This window comes from Megalobrama amblycephala, linkage group LG19 (assembly GCF_018812025.1).
Source record: "Megalobrama amblycephala isolate DHTTF-2021 linkage group LG19, ASM1881202v1, whole genome shotgun sequence".
In the NCBI taxonomy this organism is placed as follows: Eukaryota; Metazoa; Chordata; class Actinopteri; order Cypriniformes; family Xenocyprididae; genus Megalobrama; species Megalobrama amblycephala.
Genome location: NC_063062.1, coordinates 40,282,148 through 40,297,875, shown reverse-complemented (window position 1 = coordinate 40,297,875; position 15,728 = coordinate 40,282,148). Strand labels below are relative to the sequence as shown.

General features: G+C 38.3%; 2 protein-coding genes across 5 annotated transcripts in view; both read left to right on the top strand.

The window, feature by feature from the left end:
• Positions 1 to 558: 558 nt before the first annotated feature.
• LOC125254637 (G2/mitotic-specific cyclin-B1-like) lies at positions 559 to 4,571 on the top strand. Of its 2 annotated transcripts, none has more exons than XM_048169342.1 (9): positions 559 to 719; positions 813 to 932; positions 1,004 to 1,071; positions 1,185 to 1,377; positions 2,702 to 2,860; positions 3,009 to 3,245; positions 3,836 to 3,976; positions 4,073 to 4,174; positions 4,266 to 4,571. In XM_048169342.1, the coding sequence occupies exons 1-9, from the start codon at positions 648 to 650 to the stop codon at positions 4,359 to 4,361; spliced, it is 1,188 nt and encodes a 395-aa protein (XP_048025299.1). In that variant the 5' UTR covers positions 559 to 647; the 3' UTR covers positions 4,362 to 4,571. The 2 variants fall into 2 exon arrangements, with proteins under 2 accessions (XP_048025299.1, XP_048025298.1); XM_048169341.1 differs by having other exon boundaries at positions 1,004 to 1,096; positions 1,189 to 1,377.
• A 2,001-nt stretch (positions 4,572 to 6,572) lies between these two features.
• The window catches only part of zgc:158464 (uncharacterized protein LOC791139 homolog), a 129,137-nt gene continuing 119,981 nt past the window's right edge, over positions 6,573 to 15,728 (top strand). For all 3 annotated transcript variants that reach the window (XM_048168493.1, XM_048168490.1, XM_048168492.1), the window contains exon 1: positions 6,573 to 7,140. In XM_048168493.1, coding sequence (XP_048024450.1) covers positions 6,715 to 7,140 — 426 coding nt within the window. In that variant the 5' untranslated portion in view covers positions 6,573 to 6,714. The remainder of the gene's footprint in view (positions 7,141 to 15,728) is intronic.

Below are 15,728 nucleotides of genomic sequence, written 5' to 3'. Positions count from 1 at the left end.
GTGTGTGTGTGTGTGTGTGTGTGTGTGTGTGTGTGTGTGTGTGTGTGTGTGTGTGACTTCATTTCCTTCAGTCTCAGGTGTGGTTTGTTTGAGTAAATAAGTGCTGTATCTCTATTTCAGATTACCCTATGAAACATAAAGCAGGCAAGCACATCTTCTGCACACTCTCACATATAGGCATATACAGATACAGATACAGATATAGATATAGATATAAAGGTCATCTGTGACTCCTGCTGTCATTTCTTTTGTGGCTCAGAGCTGCCAAACACTCTTGCTGATTTCATTTTCAGATTCAACATGTTTTGATGGACAGCTGATGTTGAGGATGTGTCACAGTGAGTTTTATACAGATAAACTGTGTTATTAAAAACAACCAAACGAATGTTGTCACTAAAATAATAAAGATAACAATAATGCCTAATTACAATACTCTTATCATAACAACGCAGTTCAACCATCAAAACAACTTGTTAATATGTTAATAAACATTTTATATAAGAAAAAAATCTATATTGTTGGGGTAATTAGGGTATATAACGTCACAGTCACGCGCAGTGCGCGCGCTCAGTTGAAGCAAAGACGCGAAATAAATCAGCTGCTGTCAATCATGTTAATTAGTGTCGCTCAAAAGCAGATTTTCGCTTATGAACTTTAGATTTTATTCGTGTTCTAATTTTATTCTCGGGAGAAAAACAATGTCGCCTGCAATTACACGAGTAAGCAGCACTTTTTATTCGATATGAAATATTATATATTAATAAATATTTAGTCATCGATATGTAAGTTTGTTGCACTGGTTCTCCGCGCAGGCGAGCTCGAGGCTCGCTTCAGGGAAGGAGAAGGCTTCAGCGCCGTATTTTCTCCGATCCAGAGCTCCTTTAGGAAACGCGTCTAATCTGATTGGTCTTCACAGAGCTGCAGAGCCAAAGGTAGCGGATTTCCCTGTTGATCCCAGAACTTTTCCTTTCTGCTGATTGTGAAACAACTTTTCCTTTATTAGAGACAAAAAGCTGCACGTGTGAAGAAGGAGAACGCAAGAGCCAAGAGCGCAGCAGATGATGAGCAGATCTCAGGGCTGTGTGAGCCGGTCAAGGTGAATGTGCTCCAGTGCAGATCTTGTAGGGTCACAGAGATTGATGCATGCTTTTATTGCAAGCTCATGTTTTGGTTGTGTTTGACTCCCAGCATCCGGTCCCACACACCGATGAAGCGATTCTGGACTCAGAACATCTTCAGAATCCGGCCGCTGCTCCTCAGGCTTTCTCCAGCCTGCTGCTCAACATCATTCCAGATGTGGATTCTGCTGATGCTCTCGATGCTCAGATGTGCAGCGAATATGTGCAGGATATCTACGCTTATTTACAACAGCTCGAGGTGAAGGGATGGGATGGGATACGGGGCAGATTACACCCTAATTAATTGACTTCAGAATGAAAATTTCCTGATAATTTACTCTCCTCCATGTCATCCAAGATGTTCATGTCTTTCTTCAGTGGAAAAGAAATGAAGGTTTTTGAGGAAAACATTCCAGGATTTTTCTCCATATAGTGGACTTCACTGGGGTTCAACGGGTTGAAGGTCCAAATGTCAGTTTCAGTGCAGCTTCAAAGAGCTCTACATGATCCCAGACGAGGAATAAGAGTCTTATCTAGAGAAACCATCGACCATTTTCTGAAAAAAATTAAAATTATATACTTTTTAACCACAAATGCTCGTCTTGCACTGCTCTGTGATGCTCCACACATGACGTAATCATCTTGGAAAGATCACGCGTGACGTAGAGCGAAAAACTCCTCATTTTCTCCTCCTACTTCAAAATCGTCTGACATCGTTGTTTTACTTTTACTTTATTTTATTTATTTATTTTTTTGACATTCTCTTTGTAAACACTAGATCGGTACTTCTGCCTACGTCACGCGTGACCTTTCCAACATGATTACGTCATGCGTGGAGCATCACAGAGCAGTGCAAGACGAGCATTTGTGGTTAAAAAGTGTATAAATGTTTATTTTTTTTTTTTAGAAAATGATCAATGGTTTCTCTAGATGAGACTCTTATTCCTCGTCTGGGATCATGTAGAGCTCTTTGAAGCTGCACTGAAACTGACATTTGGACTCTGCTTCTGTTGTTTGCACACATTGATGAACAAAATCTGTTCTTTCTTTTGATATATTGCATGTTCGGATATTCGTACAAAACATTTTTCTGGGTGTCATTACATTTGTGAAAATGATCAAAAACGTGGCTGGCAGCTTCAAAAGAATAAATACACTGGTGGGGAAAGAGTTAAAAAATAACGATGTGCACAGATAAATCATCGAAAAACAAGAAATGTCCACTTTGATATCATGGTGACTTTAATGGCTTGAAAAGACATGGACAGTGAAAGAGACATAACTACAGCTTTTGTGTTCTTGAAGGCTTCAGTCCCGATTTCTCATAGCTTTTGTGTTCTTGCGTTCAGCTGCATGTCTTCAGAACTTCTGTTTGTGTTCCTCCAATTAAATGTTTGGGTGAACATCCTTTAAAGTGTGAAGCTTTGAGATCACTTAAGATCTTGGAGTTAAAGCGGCGATTGACAGAATGTGATGCTCATGGTCGTCATCTTGATTAATTGAGCTTCGTGACCGTGTCTTACAAGCTTGTTTTGACTTTGATGTGTTTTTACTAGTTTTGCTTCAGTGCATCTTTCCTCCAGGTTACGATGGCCATCAAACCGCATTACCTGGAAGGTCAAGAGGTGAGCGGAGCCATGCGTGCGGTTGCCATCGACTGGCTCATGCAGGTGCAGCGAGAGTTCAAACTGCGTCAGGAGACCTTCTTCATGAGCGTCGGCATCATCGACCGTTTCCTTCAGGTGTGTGATCCTCAAACCACCCTTTAAATGCCAATAATGCTCATAATGTTGTTCTTTAGAGCCTCAAGCTGCCCTCAGTGACTAACACATGATGTGTTTTTCTGCGAATGAGGTTCTGATATTTGTCTTTTCAACTCCTCTTTTAAAGAATAACCCGGTGCCCAAGAAGTATTTTCAGCTGGTGTGTGTGACCGCAATGCTGATCGCGTCAAAGTATGAGGAGATCTATCCGCCCACAGTGGGAGACTTTGCGTTTGTGACGGACGGCGCGTTCACCTGTGGAGACATACGGAAGATGGAGCGGATCGTTCTGAAGAGGTTGAATTACAGCCTCGGGAGACCCGGCCCTGTTCACTTCCTACAGAGGGCTTGTAAGGTTGGCCAAGTGAGTCGCTGTGCTGATTTATACGCTATCATTCATTATGAAAGAGTCTCTTCTGCTCACCGAGGCTGCGTTTATTGATCAAAAATACTGTAAAAATGTGAAATATTTTTCTAATGTAAAACAGCTGTTTTCTATGTGAATATATAGTAAAGTGTAATTTATTCCTGTGATCAAAGCTGAATTTATTGGATTAAAAATACAGTAAAAATCACAAAATATTATTCCAATGTAAAACAGCTGTTTTCTATGTGAATATATAGTAAAGTGTAATTTATTCCTGTGATCAAAGCTGAATTTTCAGCATCATTACTCCAGTCTTCAGTGTCACATGATCCTTCAGAAATCATTCTGATATGATGATTTGATACTTCATGATGATCAATGTTGAAAACAGTTCATGTTTGTGGAAATCGTGATGCATTTAATTTTTTTAGGATTCTTTGATGAATAGAAAGTTATTTGAAATACTCAAAATGAGTACCTCCTCAATAGAGTATGTGATTCCGGATGCAGCCCAGCTGTTTCCCAGGAAAAGGTGTTTACTTGAACCATGCGTTCTATAACTTTTCCCTCTTGCTGCTGGATGTCAGGCGAGTCCGAGGGACCGTGAGCTGGCGATGTTCCTCCTGGAGCTCGGAGCGCTGGATTACGAGCTCATCCATGTTCCTCCGTCCCTCATGGCAGCGGCTGCGTTTGCGGCGTCGCTCCGGATTCTGGGCTCTGGAGACTGGGTGAGACTGCGTTTCACATCATATTCAGCCATGTTTGAGTGTTAAACTGACTTTTAGGGAAGTACGGATTTCCTCCTGATCATGTCTGTTTGGCAGAGCGTCAGTCTGCAGCATTACACCGGCTACGACGAGGAGACTTTAGCTCCGGTGATGCAGGCTGCCGTTCGCACGCTGCAGACGGTCACTGAGGAAGGAAAGGTGAGGAGAATCTCATGGATGGACGTCCTGAATCCTGGGAATGTTGAGTGCTTGATTCCTTCCGCTGAAACATCCTTGTTCTTCTGTTCAGTTGCATGAGATGAAGAGGAAGTACGTGAAGGTGTCTTCAAGAGTCTGCGAGAACGACAGATTCTCCGGCGAGCGTGTGGCCAAACTCCTCTGCTGATTGTTTTAAGGCACTTTAATGAGTTTTTAGGCACTTGAATCTTTTTAATTATACTTTTAATCCCATATTTTTTAAAAAAAATGTATTTATCATTCTAAATTGTCAGGCTGCATGATCAATAGTAATTTTGCTCTGATATTTTTATGAATGAACTGATGTATTTAATTGTTGATGCTGCAACAATGTCAATAAATGATGATACAAATTTCATGTAATTGTTTCTAAATTTGGGTCCGTAGTCTTTCATTTCTGGATGATTTACTGTGACAGGGAATCAAAGAAAGCAAATTAAATGTGAATCTCTCTCAGGAGCCGTCGAGGGTTAAACTGATTGCTACATACTACGCTTTTGTCCTGAAGGACACGGGTATTAAAAAGAGATATTACTTCATAAAAAGCCACAGCACAGTGTCCCTGGCTCTCGTAACTAATGTGTGTCTGTATACTGTGTGTGTTTCTCTGTGAAAACCCTGTTCGTTTCTGAAGAACAAAGACAAATGGACTGTGTTTACTGTATGCCAAGGTTCGAAATTGACAGGATTTGTGAATACTCTTCCATTTCTTGTCTTAAACTTCTGAAGCAGGAACTTTGAATGGATTAGAAATGTTTCATTTATTGATGGACTGAATTGGGTTGGATTTGTCACTCCAAAATGATCTTTCAAATGCTTTCCAGGTAACTGCACTCTTAAAAAAAAAAAATAAAATAAAATAATTGTTGGTTTAACTTAAAGTTATCTGGTTGCCTTAACCCTCTGGTGATCTTTGGTCATTTTTGACTGAAAGATTTTACGTTTTGTTTTTTTAGGATGTTTTCATCAGATAGTACCACACTTGGTAAAGGTTTTGGCACTTGCTATGTGAACATGATTCAAAAAGGTTAAATGGTCTTGAAAAAAATAGTCACACTTGTGCTTCTCTAAAGAAGTTAGAGAAGTCTAAAATGAGCGCATTAGAAATGAATGGGAGATCTTACTGAAAGCTGATGTCAAGCTCAAATTTGGATTTATGGCTTTGATTTCCTTGCAGTTTTAGAGTAAAACGTGTTTTTGAAAATATGTATTTGATATAAAAATTGAAAATAGTATTTTTGTATTTGCATTTTTCATAATAAACATAAAATTCTGTAACTTTTAAGTTAACTTTTTTAATTTTTTCCACTCAACAATAATTTGTCAAGTGTTGTCTTTGAAAAGAGAACAAAATTAAGTCAAGATTTATGACCGTTTAAGTTGGAAATTTCATTTTCAGGTTTGTGCTCAAAAAGTAAATAAATGGATTATAACCATAGCTTAAATAAAATGTAGTAGCATAAAATCCGCTAAAAATACAAAATATTAAATAAAAAAACATTATCTAATTAAAATATAGTACATTCATTTCATTGAAATAATAAAATAAAATACAAATTCTGTCATTTTTGACCAACGCACGATCAGCACCTGAGGGTTAAAATTGAGTTCATTGAAATTAAAAATTTGAGTTAATACAATGAAGGTGATTGATTTAATCAAAAGAAACTCAAAATATTATGCCATCTGAACCACATTAATTATCTAAGTTGATTTGACAAAAGAAAAAATTTTGTGATAACATCATGAAAATATGTTTACCTTGTGCACACTTTAATGACGCACAATGAGAAACTCTGCTGACCTGAAGAATGAACCTTGGGATGTTTTATTAAGAAGGTTCAAGAAAGGCTTTTATCATGTAAGGTCTCATTAGAAAGTTGTAAATTCGAACACACTTCACTTCCATTGTGCCTCTGTAACCCAGATTTGAGCTTTTTAAGAAAATAAGGGACAGGTGGACGTATAACAACCTATAATAAAATAAAAAAAAAGAGTTCAGAAACAGGGTGCTGCAGTCTAAAGTGTAGAAATACAAAGACATTTTCTTGGCTCAGGTGCTGAATCTGTATATCCACAGTCTGCACAAAACAAATGGATTCAAAAATATGTACACAGTGTGATGCATGTACAACGATAGCGTGCAATATTGCACGAATACTCCAGAAATCAGCATGCACATCATCACACTGTCACTGCGCACCGGCACAGTTTCAGATCCACGAGTTGAGCTCATGCCATGACAGTGTTTTTAGAAAAAAATGCTTTCTTGTGCCTTTCAATGGCAGAGTACACCGATAGGTGGCAGTGAGTATTCTCAGGTAGAATTTCCCAGTATATCTCAGCAGTCGCTCAGCTGTCACACACACACACACACGCTCTCGCGCAGAGTTTCTCCAAACAGAAAGTGAACAGGATCATTTCACGCTGCCGGAGCAACAGCACTCGGACAGAGCCTGGAGAAATCTCATTATCTGAGCTTTGAGCAATGCGCTGGCAGCATGGCCAGATGGTTCAAGGAGCACCTGGGTTTCAAAACCACCAAAGCCCCGCCACCCGCGCCTCCGAAACCGGACTACCGACACTTCCACACCGCCGTCTCCAGTCCTCCAGCCTTCCACCTCCAGCAGCAGCCGGGCACCGGGTTAATGTCCGCTCAGCCCGACATCCTCACCGCATACAAACTCCAGAAGGAGCTGGACTTCGAGGATCCGTACACGCCGGGGGGAAACGTGCCCTTCTCCACCGGACTGAGTTCCGCGGGCTCGCCGGACATCAAGTACGTGTCTCCGAAGCACCGGCTCATAAAGGTGGAGACGGTCGAGCGGAGCGGCTCGAGTTCGGGCAGCAGTAGCGGGGTGACCGCGGTCAAAACCCCCAGCTCTCCACCCGCGGAGCCCGAGAACAGCAACGGCAAGCAGGAGAAGGTAAGACCGGTGCGCGCTCACCTCCACAGGTACATGATGAGCAGTGCTCGCCACCGACATACACTGAGCATCACTTCTGTTAGAAAATGGGTTTTGTTTTTAACTTATTTTTTTCTAAAAAAAAAAAATATATATAAAAAATTAAAATAAATAAATAAAAAATAATAAATAAATAAATAAATAAATAAATATATATTTTTTTAATAATTAAATAATTTAATAAATAAAGAACATGTTTTGTTTAATAAAAAGATTTATTAAAAAGATTTTTTTTAATTAATCATTTAACCCATTTAACCCTTAATTTATTTTCTTTTTTTAATTATATCTTTTTTAAAAATGTACAATTTTTATAATTTTTTAAATAACATTTTTTTATCATTAAATTATCATTAAATAGTTTTAGTAAAAACTTTGTTTATGATCACATTTTTTTTTATAATTTTGTAAATGTATATGCACAATTTAAAAACATTTTTATATTTATAAACATTTTATTATTTATTTTAAATATTTAAAAATCATTACATTTTTATATTATTAAATATTATTAAACATTATCATTTATTATTAAACATTTATTTTTTTATTTTATTTATTTAAATTTTCTTTAACCAAGAATGTTACATAAAAAAAAAAAAAAAAAAAAAAAGACCTAGAACAACAATAAAACACTTTAGTATAAAAAAAAAGCTACAAAATAGTAATTACACTCTTAAACACACAGATGCAGCTGTAGTGTGTTCTTCTGAAGGTTATTCCATGACCAAAATAAGCAAACATTTACCGTAGTGTCGTCAGTGTGAAAATATTTGACAGTAACAGGATTTACACATTCTGGCATACTTTGTAAAGGTAAAAGCTGCACTTTAGTATCTGAGGTCTGCGTCAGAACCGGTCAGACGAGTTGTTTTATGTGTTCCTCAACGGTTATGAGGGAGGACACTGTTATCATGACATCCAGAAACCCAATCCCCGGCTCGGAGTTCGGACTAGACTGCTGTTAACATCCATAAACGTCTCTGAGCTGCTGGAGTGACCGCATCCGGGAAAAAATTGGGCTTTTGTTTAGTCATAATGTTTTTGATGGTTTTTAGTAGTGTGTGGAATTGGAGAGTCCTTCATGGTGCTCAATGTGCGCTATATATATTATATTTTGGGGTGTAAATGAAAACATCATCTCCAGAAGATGGCATGACGTCCCTCATGAGAATCAAATCGTTCAGGATCAAACACACAGGAACACTTTAATACACAATTCAACTTCCATTTACAACTTTGCATAAAAGTTTTCATAAAGTTTAAATCAACACTCATTTCAAAATGTCTTGTGCAAAATATTCAGGAATCTCAAACTTGACCCTCAGTGACCTGTAGTTTATTGATCATTTTTAAATGTTTTGCAAACTCAAAGATTGAGTGGATGTAGTGATTGTAGGGTCTGAGAGCTGCACACATGCTCACGAACACGTGCTCGGATGCCGTGGACGTTCACGCGTGTTGAGTTTATTTGCGTAACATTGTCAACCGCATATGGCAGCAATTTGTCTGTTTACGTGGACGTCCGCCAGAGCGATCATAACTCGTTCACAACACTTCCTCTGCGCTTCATTCCTGACACACCTTCACCTGTGAGGTGCGGCCTGTGCGTTTCAGGTTATGATGCAAGCGCAGACTGCATGCTTCAAACGGTGATGTAATGTGAATATTGCACGCAGATGTCCTCGCTGTCTGGTTATCTTCTGCATTGTGTTGTTAGTGAATGACATGCAGTTGTTTCTGTCCTTCTCATTCTTGCTGAGCTGATCAACATGCTCACGGACTGCCTATCAAAGCAGGACAACAGGCAACTGACTCATCAATCCTGGTAAATACCGCAGCTTCTGGGACGTCTAATTAAAAGGAGGGGTGTCGTCCGCCTAACGATTTCAGCTGTCGTTTGATTGCTGCGGTCAGTGAGGCGTGATGTTTGTGCTGGTCAGCTCTGTTATCAAACGCTGTGGCCCGATTACTGAATTACAAGGTTGTTGAAGGGAGAGTGATCTGCATAAGACACTGTTTCATAGGAGAAAAAACAGGTGTGTGTGTGTGTGTGTGTGTGTGTGTGTGTGTGTGTGTGTGTGTGTGTGTGTGTCAAGGTTTGTCTGGTTAGAATGGCCCCATTAGCCCCTACTGGTCGATGTCGTAACTAACCATCTGGTTCCATTGATGGCATTGAAAGCCGTGTGTTCAGATATGATTTTTCTCAAGCAACATCATCTACCAGTCGAGTCCAGTGTCTCTTCTGCTCACCAAAGCTGCATTTATTTGATTAAAAATACAGGAAAATCTGAAAAGTTGTGAAGTATGTTTTCTATGTGAATATATAGTAAAGTGTAATTTATTTCTGTGATCAAAGCTGAATTTTCAGCATCATTACTCCAGTCTTCAGTGTCACATGATCCTTCAGAAATCATTCTGATATGATGATTTGATGCATTTATGATTATTATCAATGTTGAAAACAGTTGTGCTGCTTCAGATTTGGGGACAGTAAGACTTCAAAGAAAGAAATTAATAATTTTATTCATCAACGATGCATTAAAATGTTCAAAAGTGTCAGTAAAGACATTTATAATGTTACAAAAGATTCTATTTCAAATAAATGCTGTTTTTTTTTACTTTCTATTAATCAAAGAATCATGAAAAATAAAATATATCAGTTTCCACAAAAATATGAACTGTTTTCAACATTGATAATAATCATGAATGTTTCTTGAGCAGCAAATCATCATATCAGAATGATTTCTGAAGGATCATGTGACACTGAAGACTGGAGTAATGATGCTGAAAATTCAGCTTTGATCACAGGAATAAATTACACTTTACTGTATATTCACATAGAAAACAGCTGATTTACATTATAAAAATATCACAATTTTTACTGTATTTTTGATCAAATAAATGCAGACTTGGTGAGCAGAAGAGACATCTTGCAAAATCATCTTTTTGCTAATATATTATTGTCATACACTGTAGTATTTGACTAGTGTCCAGGCTGTTATAAGCGTGAAATGGGCCATGGTGCATGAATGGCAATCATTTAATACCATGGTATATATCATAGATTTGTTAGCCCTGTACATGCATCTTCATCTTCATCATCACGCTCTGTCCGTGGCTGAGATTCTGCTGCTCGTACAGAACGCCGCGTATCGACCGCAGCGACTGAACACAAGTATCCTCCTAGTGCTCTGAAAAGGCCAACTAATGTCTTAATTACTTGACAAGTGGATGATAATTATGTCAATGCCTTCCTAATGCTCAGAATGCCAATATCTGTGCCGAGTGTTTTGCTCTATCTTGATTTTGAAACAACAGCAGGATTCAGTCATTCAGTTCATTATAGCAGACAGGAGAGAACCAGAGCTGCTGATCGATTGAAATATTTAGTCAGGGTTTATATATAAGACATTTTGAAATGTTAAGTTTGGTATTGTGTGACGACACTAATTTAATTGTTTGTATTTTATATAATATTACTTATATTTTGCCATTGGAATATAGTAAGTAGGCCGGCTGTGCATTAGAAAGCTGATAACATTATCTTATGATTTTTTTTTGTTCTCCTTGTGTTGTTGTTGTTGTTGTTGGTGATTAGACCTTCGCGGCTGAGAGCGTTTTATAAGATGATCAATTATCGTTTCAAAGTAGTGATAATTAACAACACACACACACACACACACACACACACACACACACACACACACACACACACACGCACACACACACCTTTGTTAAATTGCTCAGGTTAAGGACTCCTGAAAGTGAATTACTGAATGATAAACAGAAGATAATGGAAGCAAACAAACCCTGCCATGACCTTGACTGTTCTTCAGAGGGTCTGTTGTTGTTATTCTCTAAACTAACTTTAGCTTTTATGTTTTCAGCACTGCTCTACACTTGTTCTTGCCTGGTAAGAACGTTTGAAAGCTTCTCGAAGGTTTTCTGCTTGGGCAGAAGTCAACCCTGTCTGAATTACTGGGGTATTGATGATAATAAGACGATCAAATGAAATATTGACCTGATGCAGGGCTAACGGCGCCTTCAAATCCATCCTATAAGATCATGAATCTTTTAGGCAAGATGCAAGATTCAGACTGGCTTATTGCACTTTGTACATGAGAAAAACTTGTTAGTTTCATTTCCATGTTGGTTTCTATGGAAGCTTGTTTCCACCATGAAATCCATCATTGCGACTTTTCATCTCACAATTCTTTTTTTTTCTCAGAATTTTAAGATGTAAACTCTCAAGCGAGTTGTGAGTCAGAATTGCATTTTATAAAGTCAGAATTGCATGATATAAACTTGCAATTGTTAGAAAAAGGGTTTATATCACACAATTCTGACTTTATATCTTGCAGTTGTGAGTTTAAATCTCGCAATTCTGAGATTTATAGATAAAAAGTCGCAAATACCTTTTTAATTTTTTTTTACTGTGTGCCGTAAACAAGCAAAGGTTTGCAGAATTAATTGTGAGATGATCTGTGTTTTATTTTTCTGCACTTGTGACTTTTTGTCAATGAAAATGTGTTATGTTAGTTCAACGATTTCATACAAATGTGTATCTTGAAATACCTAAATTGTACTTGCATTTGTGGTGTTTGTTTTTCTGTGGCTCTAGCATTTCTTGGTTTGCAGGAATGGTAGATTTTGTGCCTATAATGAAAGAGTTGAATAGTATGAGGGAAAAGTTTCTTCAGTTAACTGAGAACTTGTTTACTCTAGTAAGGAACATTGACTTACATAGCAGAGAATCAATATCTTTCCTTTAATTGGTCTGAATGCATTCTTCACGGTTCAGTTCAGTTATATGTAACTATGGTAACCGTATATATTTCATTGTGTATGTGTGTGTGTGGATATGTGAGGTTTTCCTTTAATTGCATAGGTGAATGAGGCAGTTGACCTCCACTGAAAGACAAAAGCATTACATACATCCACTTGCTCTCTATTGCTGTCTGAATGAACAAACACTCCCACACATACAGATCTGACAGAGCGGTTTCATTAAACATCACACTGTTTCCAAAAACATCCAGCAAGCCTTCCGTGAACGTTAAGAGAACTTTATATAAGACAAGATGACGGACCTTGTCAGAAGTTCCTCCTTCTCACTTCTGAAGTGATTGTCGTACTCTACCAGTCAAATGTTTGGAATAATTAAGATTTTTTTTAAAGTGTTTTGGAGTTCATTTGATCATAAATAAAGTAAAAATGTGATATATTTTTCTAATGTAAAACAGCTGTTTTCTATGTGAATATATAGTAAAATGTAATTTATTTCTGTGATCAAAGCTGAATTTATTGGATTAAAAATACTGTAAAAATCACAAAATATTATTCCAATGTAAAACAGCTGTTTTCTTTGTGAATATATAGTAAAATGTAATTTATTTCTGTGATAAAAGCTGAATTTATTGGATTAAAAATACAGTAAAAATCACAAAATATTATTCCAATGTAAATCATCTGTTTTCTGTGTGAATATATAGTAAAGTGTAATTTATTCCTGTGATCAAAGCTGAATTTTCAGCATCATTACTCCAGTCCTCAGTGTCACATGATCCTTCAGAAATCATTCTAATATGATGATTTGATACTCAAGAAACATTCATGATTATTATCAGTGTTGAAAATTCAGATTTCTGTGGAAACCGTCATACACTTTCAAAACTTTGGGGCAAGTAAAAATAAATTAATACTTTTATTTAATAAGGGTGCATTAAATTGATCAAAAGTGACAGTAAAGACATTGATGCTGAAAATTATGCTGAAAATTCAGCTTTGATCACAGGAATAAATTACACTTCATTATATATTCACATAGAAAATGGCTATTTTACATTAATAAATATTTCCCAATTTTTCTGTATTTTTAATTAAATAAATGCTCTTTCAAAAATATGAAAAATTCTTAATTATTCCAAGCTTCTGATTGGTGGTGTATGTGTTCAAGTACTCAGTAGTCGGTAAGAATAGGAAACTTTCAAGCCAGCTTACTGACAATAATGCATATTTAACCCACATACACAATATGCAATCACCAAAATATGCGGCAGAGGAAGAGTCGTGGTGACTGAGCTTGTGGGAACTGATTGACTCTACATTAATTACAGCTGTGATCCTTAATTTACATCATCATGAGTCAGGACCACAATCCTGATTCACTCCAGACCCTTCAACGGAAAAAATCTGGGATTTCTAGTCCTGGTTCAGCATGACAGGACAGCCTTTACTGTTCACCGGTCAGCAGAAATGGTCATTTTAATGCACTGGTCAAAAAGAAACAAATGAAATCCTGGGCTGCTCTACTATGGACGGCACTAAAAGAGAAATAAAAGGGAGGAGAAGAGGTATTTTTATCTGTGCCTCTATAGAAAAACACACTCAAATTGCCTGCGACTGCATAAATGTTTCTCAGTCCATCCATGTAATTAGTCTCTTCTTTTCTTCTTGTTCTTCTTGTGATGGTTGACTTTTCCTCCTCGTGGTTTGAACGTCTCTCCACTGGGATTATTACAATCAAGGTGAGATGGTTGCAGGGCCTCATGCTCTCTGATTTATCCTGTGGAAATGGCGTAATGTTACGGTTTTATTTGAACTTGCATGGAGGCTCTTATTTAAAATAAAACAAACACAGGCTTGTTAGTCATAATGAACATTTTAAAGACGCATAAACCCTATTTTAGGGGTGCAGCAGAACACTACATGGTGTTTTTAAGCGGTAATGATACTGATTGAAGATATTTTTGTTGTATTTTTCGTTCATGTTGTAACGGTTTCGGTTCAGCTGAAGTCAGAGCAGTGACTCCAGCTCTGCTGCTGGAAAAAAGACGTCTGAATGCTGTTGCTTCAGGATTAAGGAAGTGCTCTCTTCCTGACAGGAAGTGTTTACAGCTCCCTGACAATCCCTTTTGACTGGGCAAGTCCGATCTTGCGCCTTGAAATAGACAGGGAGCGGTTCACACACCTCTCTAGCATCTCCACGCTGATGGTTTACGGATGACACAGCTAAAGATCTCATTCTAAACAGATGCATTGAAAATCATGTTTTTCCCATAATCCTCCTTGGCGCAGTGCTCTTGTCTAGAAGACCTTTGGCTCATTGTATGTAGCTCCAGCAGGGTGCCTGTGGAGTGTGTTGCTGGAAAGCCCCGTGTCGTCGCTCCGCCGGGTGGATGTGGGTCTCCACCCATCTCGTCTCATTCGTGGGACGGACGCGTCATGGCCTCCCTTCTCTCGTTATTCTCCAGAGATCAACTGAGGTCATGCTGTTTCCGTCTGTAATCAAGAGATCCGCACGCTGACCTCACTCGCTTCGTGCTTGTTTTTCCTGTCGCATACAAGAACTGTTGAGCTGCTGCTTAGCTTTATAGAGCGAGAACATCATGAAGAAATATGCATGCTGGTATATGCAAATGTTGGTTACACTTGAAGCCTTTATATAATGCATTATAAAGGTATTCATAATGTATGTTATAATGCATTATATACGACCCGAATTCTGGAAATGTTGGGACATTTTGAATAAAATGAAAACTAAAAGACTTTTAAATCACATGAGCCAATATTTTATTCACAATAGAACATAGATAACATTACAAATGTTTAAACTGAGAAATTTTACACTTTTATCCACAAAATGAGCTCATTTCAAATTTGATGCCTGCTACAGGTCTCAGAATAGTTGGGACGGGGGCATGTTTACCATGGTGTCGCATCTCCTTTTCTTTTCAAAACAGTTCGAAGACGTCTGGGCATCGAGGTTGTGAGTTTCTGGAGTTTTGGTGTTGGAATTTGGTCCTATTCTTGCCTGATATAGATTTCCAGCTGCTGAAGAGTTCATGGTCGTCTTTGACATATTTTTCGTTTAAGCCATGCTGTTGTAATAGCTGCAGTATGTGGTTTTGCATTGCAATACACAAGGCCTTCCCTGAAATAGATGTCGTCTGGAGGGGAGCATATGTTGCTCTAAAACCTTTATATACCTTTCAGCATTCATAGTGCCTTCCAAAACATGCAAGCTGCCCATACCGTATGCACTTATGCACCGCCATACCATCAGAGATGCTGGCTTTTGAACTGAACGCTGATGACATGCTGGAAGGTCTCCCTCATCTTCAGCCCGGAGGACACGGCGTCCATGATTTCCAACAAGAATGTCAAATTTGGACTCGTCTGACACTTTTCCACTTTTAAACGGTCTATTTTAAATGAGCCTTGGCCCACAGGACACGACAGCGCTTCTGGACCATGTTCACATATAGCTTCCTATTTGCATGATAGAACTTTAGTTGGCATCTGCAGATGGCATGGCGGATTGTGTTTACCGACAGTGGTTTAGTTGGCATCTGCAGATGGCACGGCGGATTGTGTTTACCAACAGTGGTTTCTGGAAGTATTCCTGGGCCCATTTAGTAATGTCATTGACACAATCATGCCGATGAGTGATGCAGTGTCGTCTGAGGGCCCGAAAACCACGGGCATCCAATAAAGGTCTTCGGCTTTGTCCCTTACGCACAGAGATTTCTCCAGTTTCTCTAAAA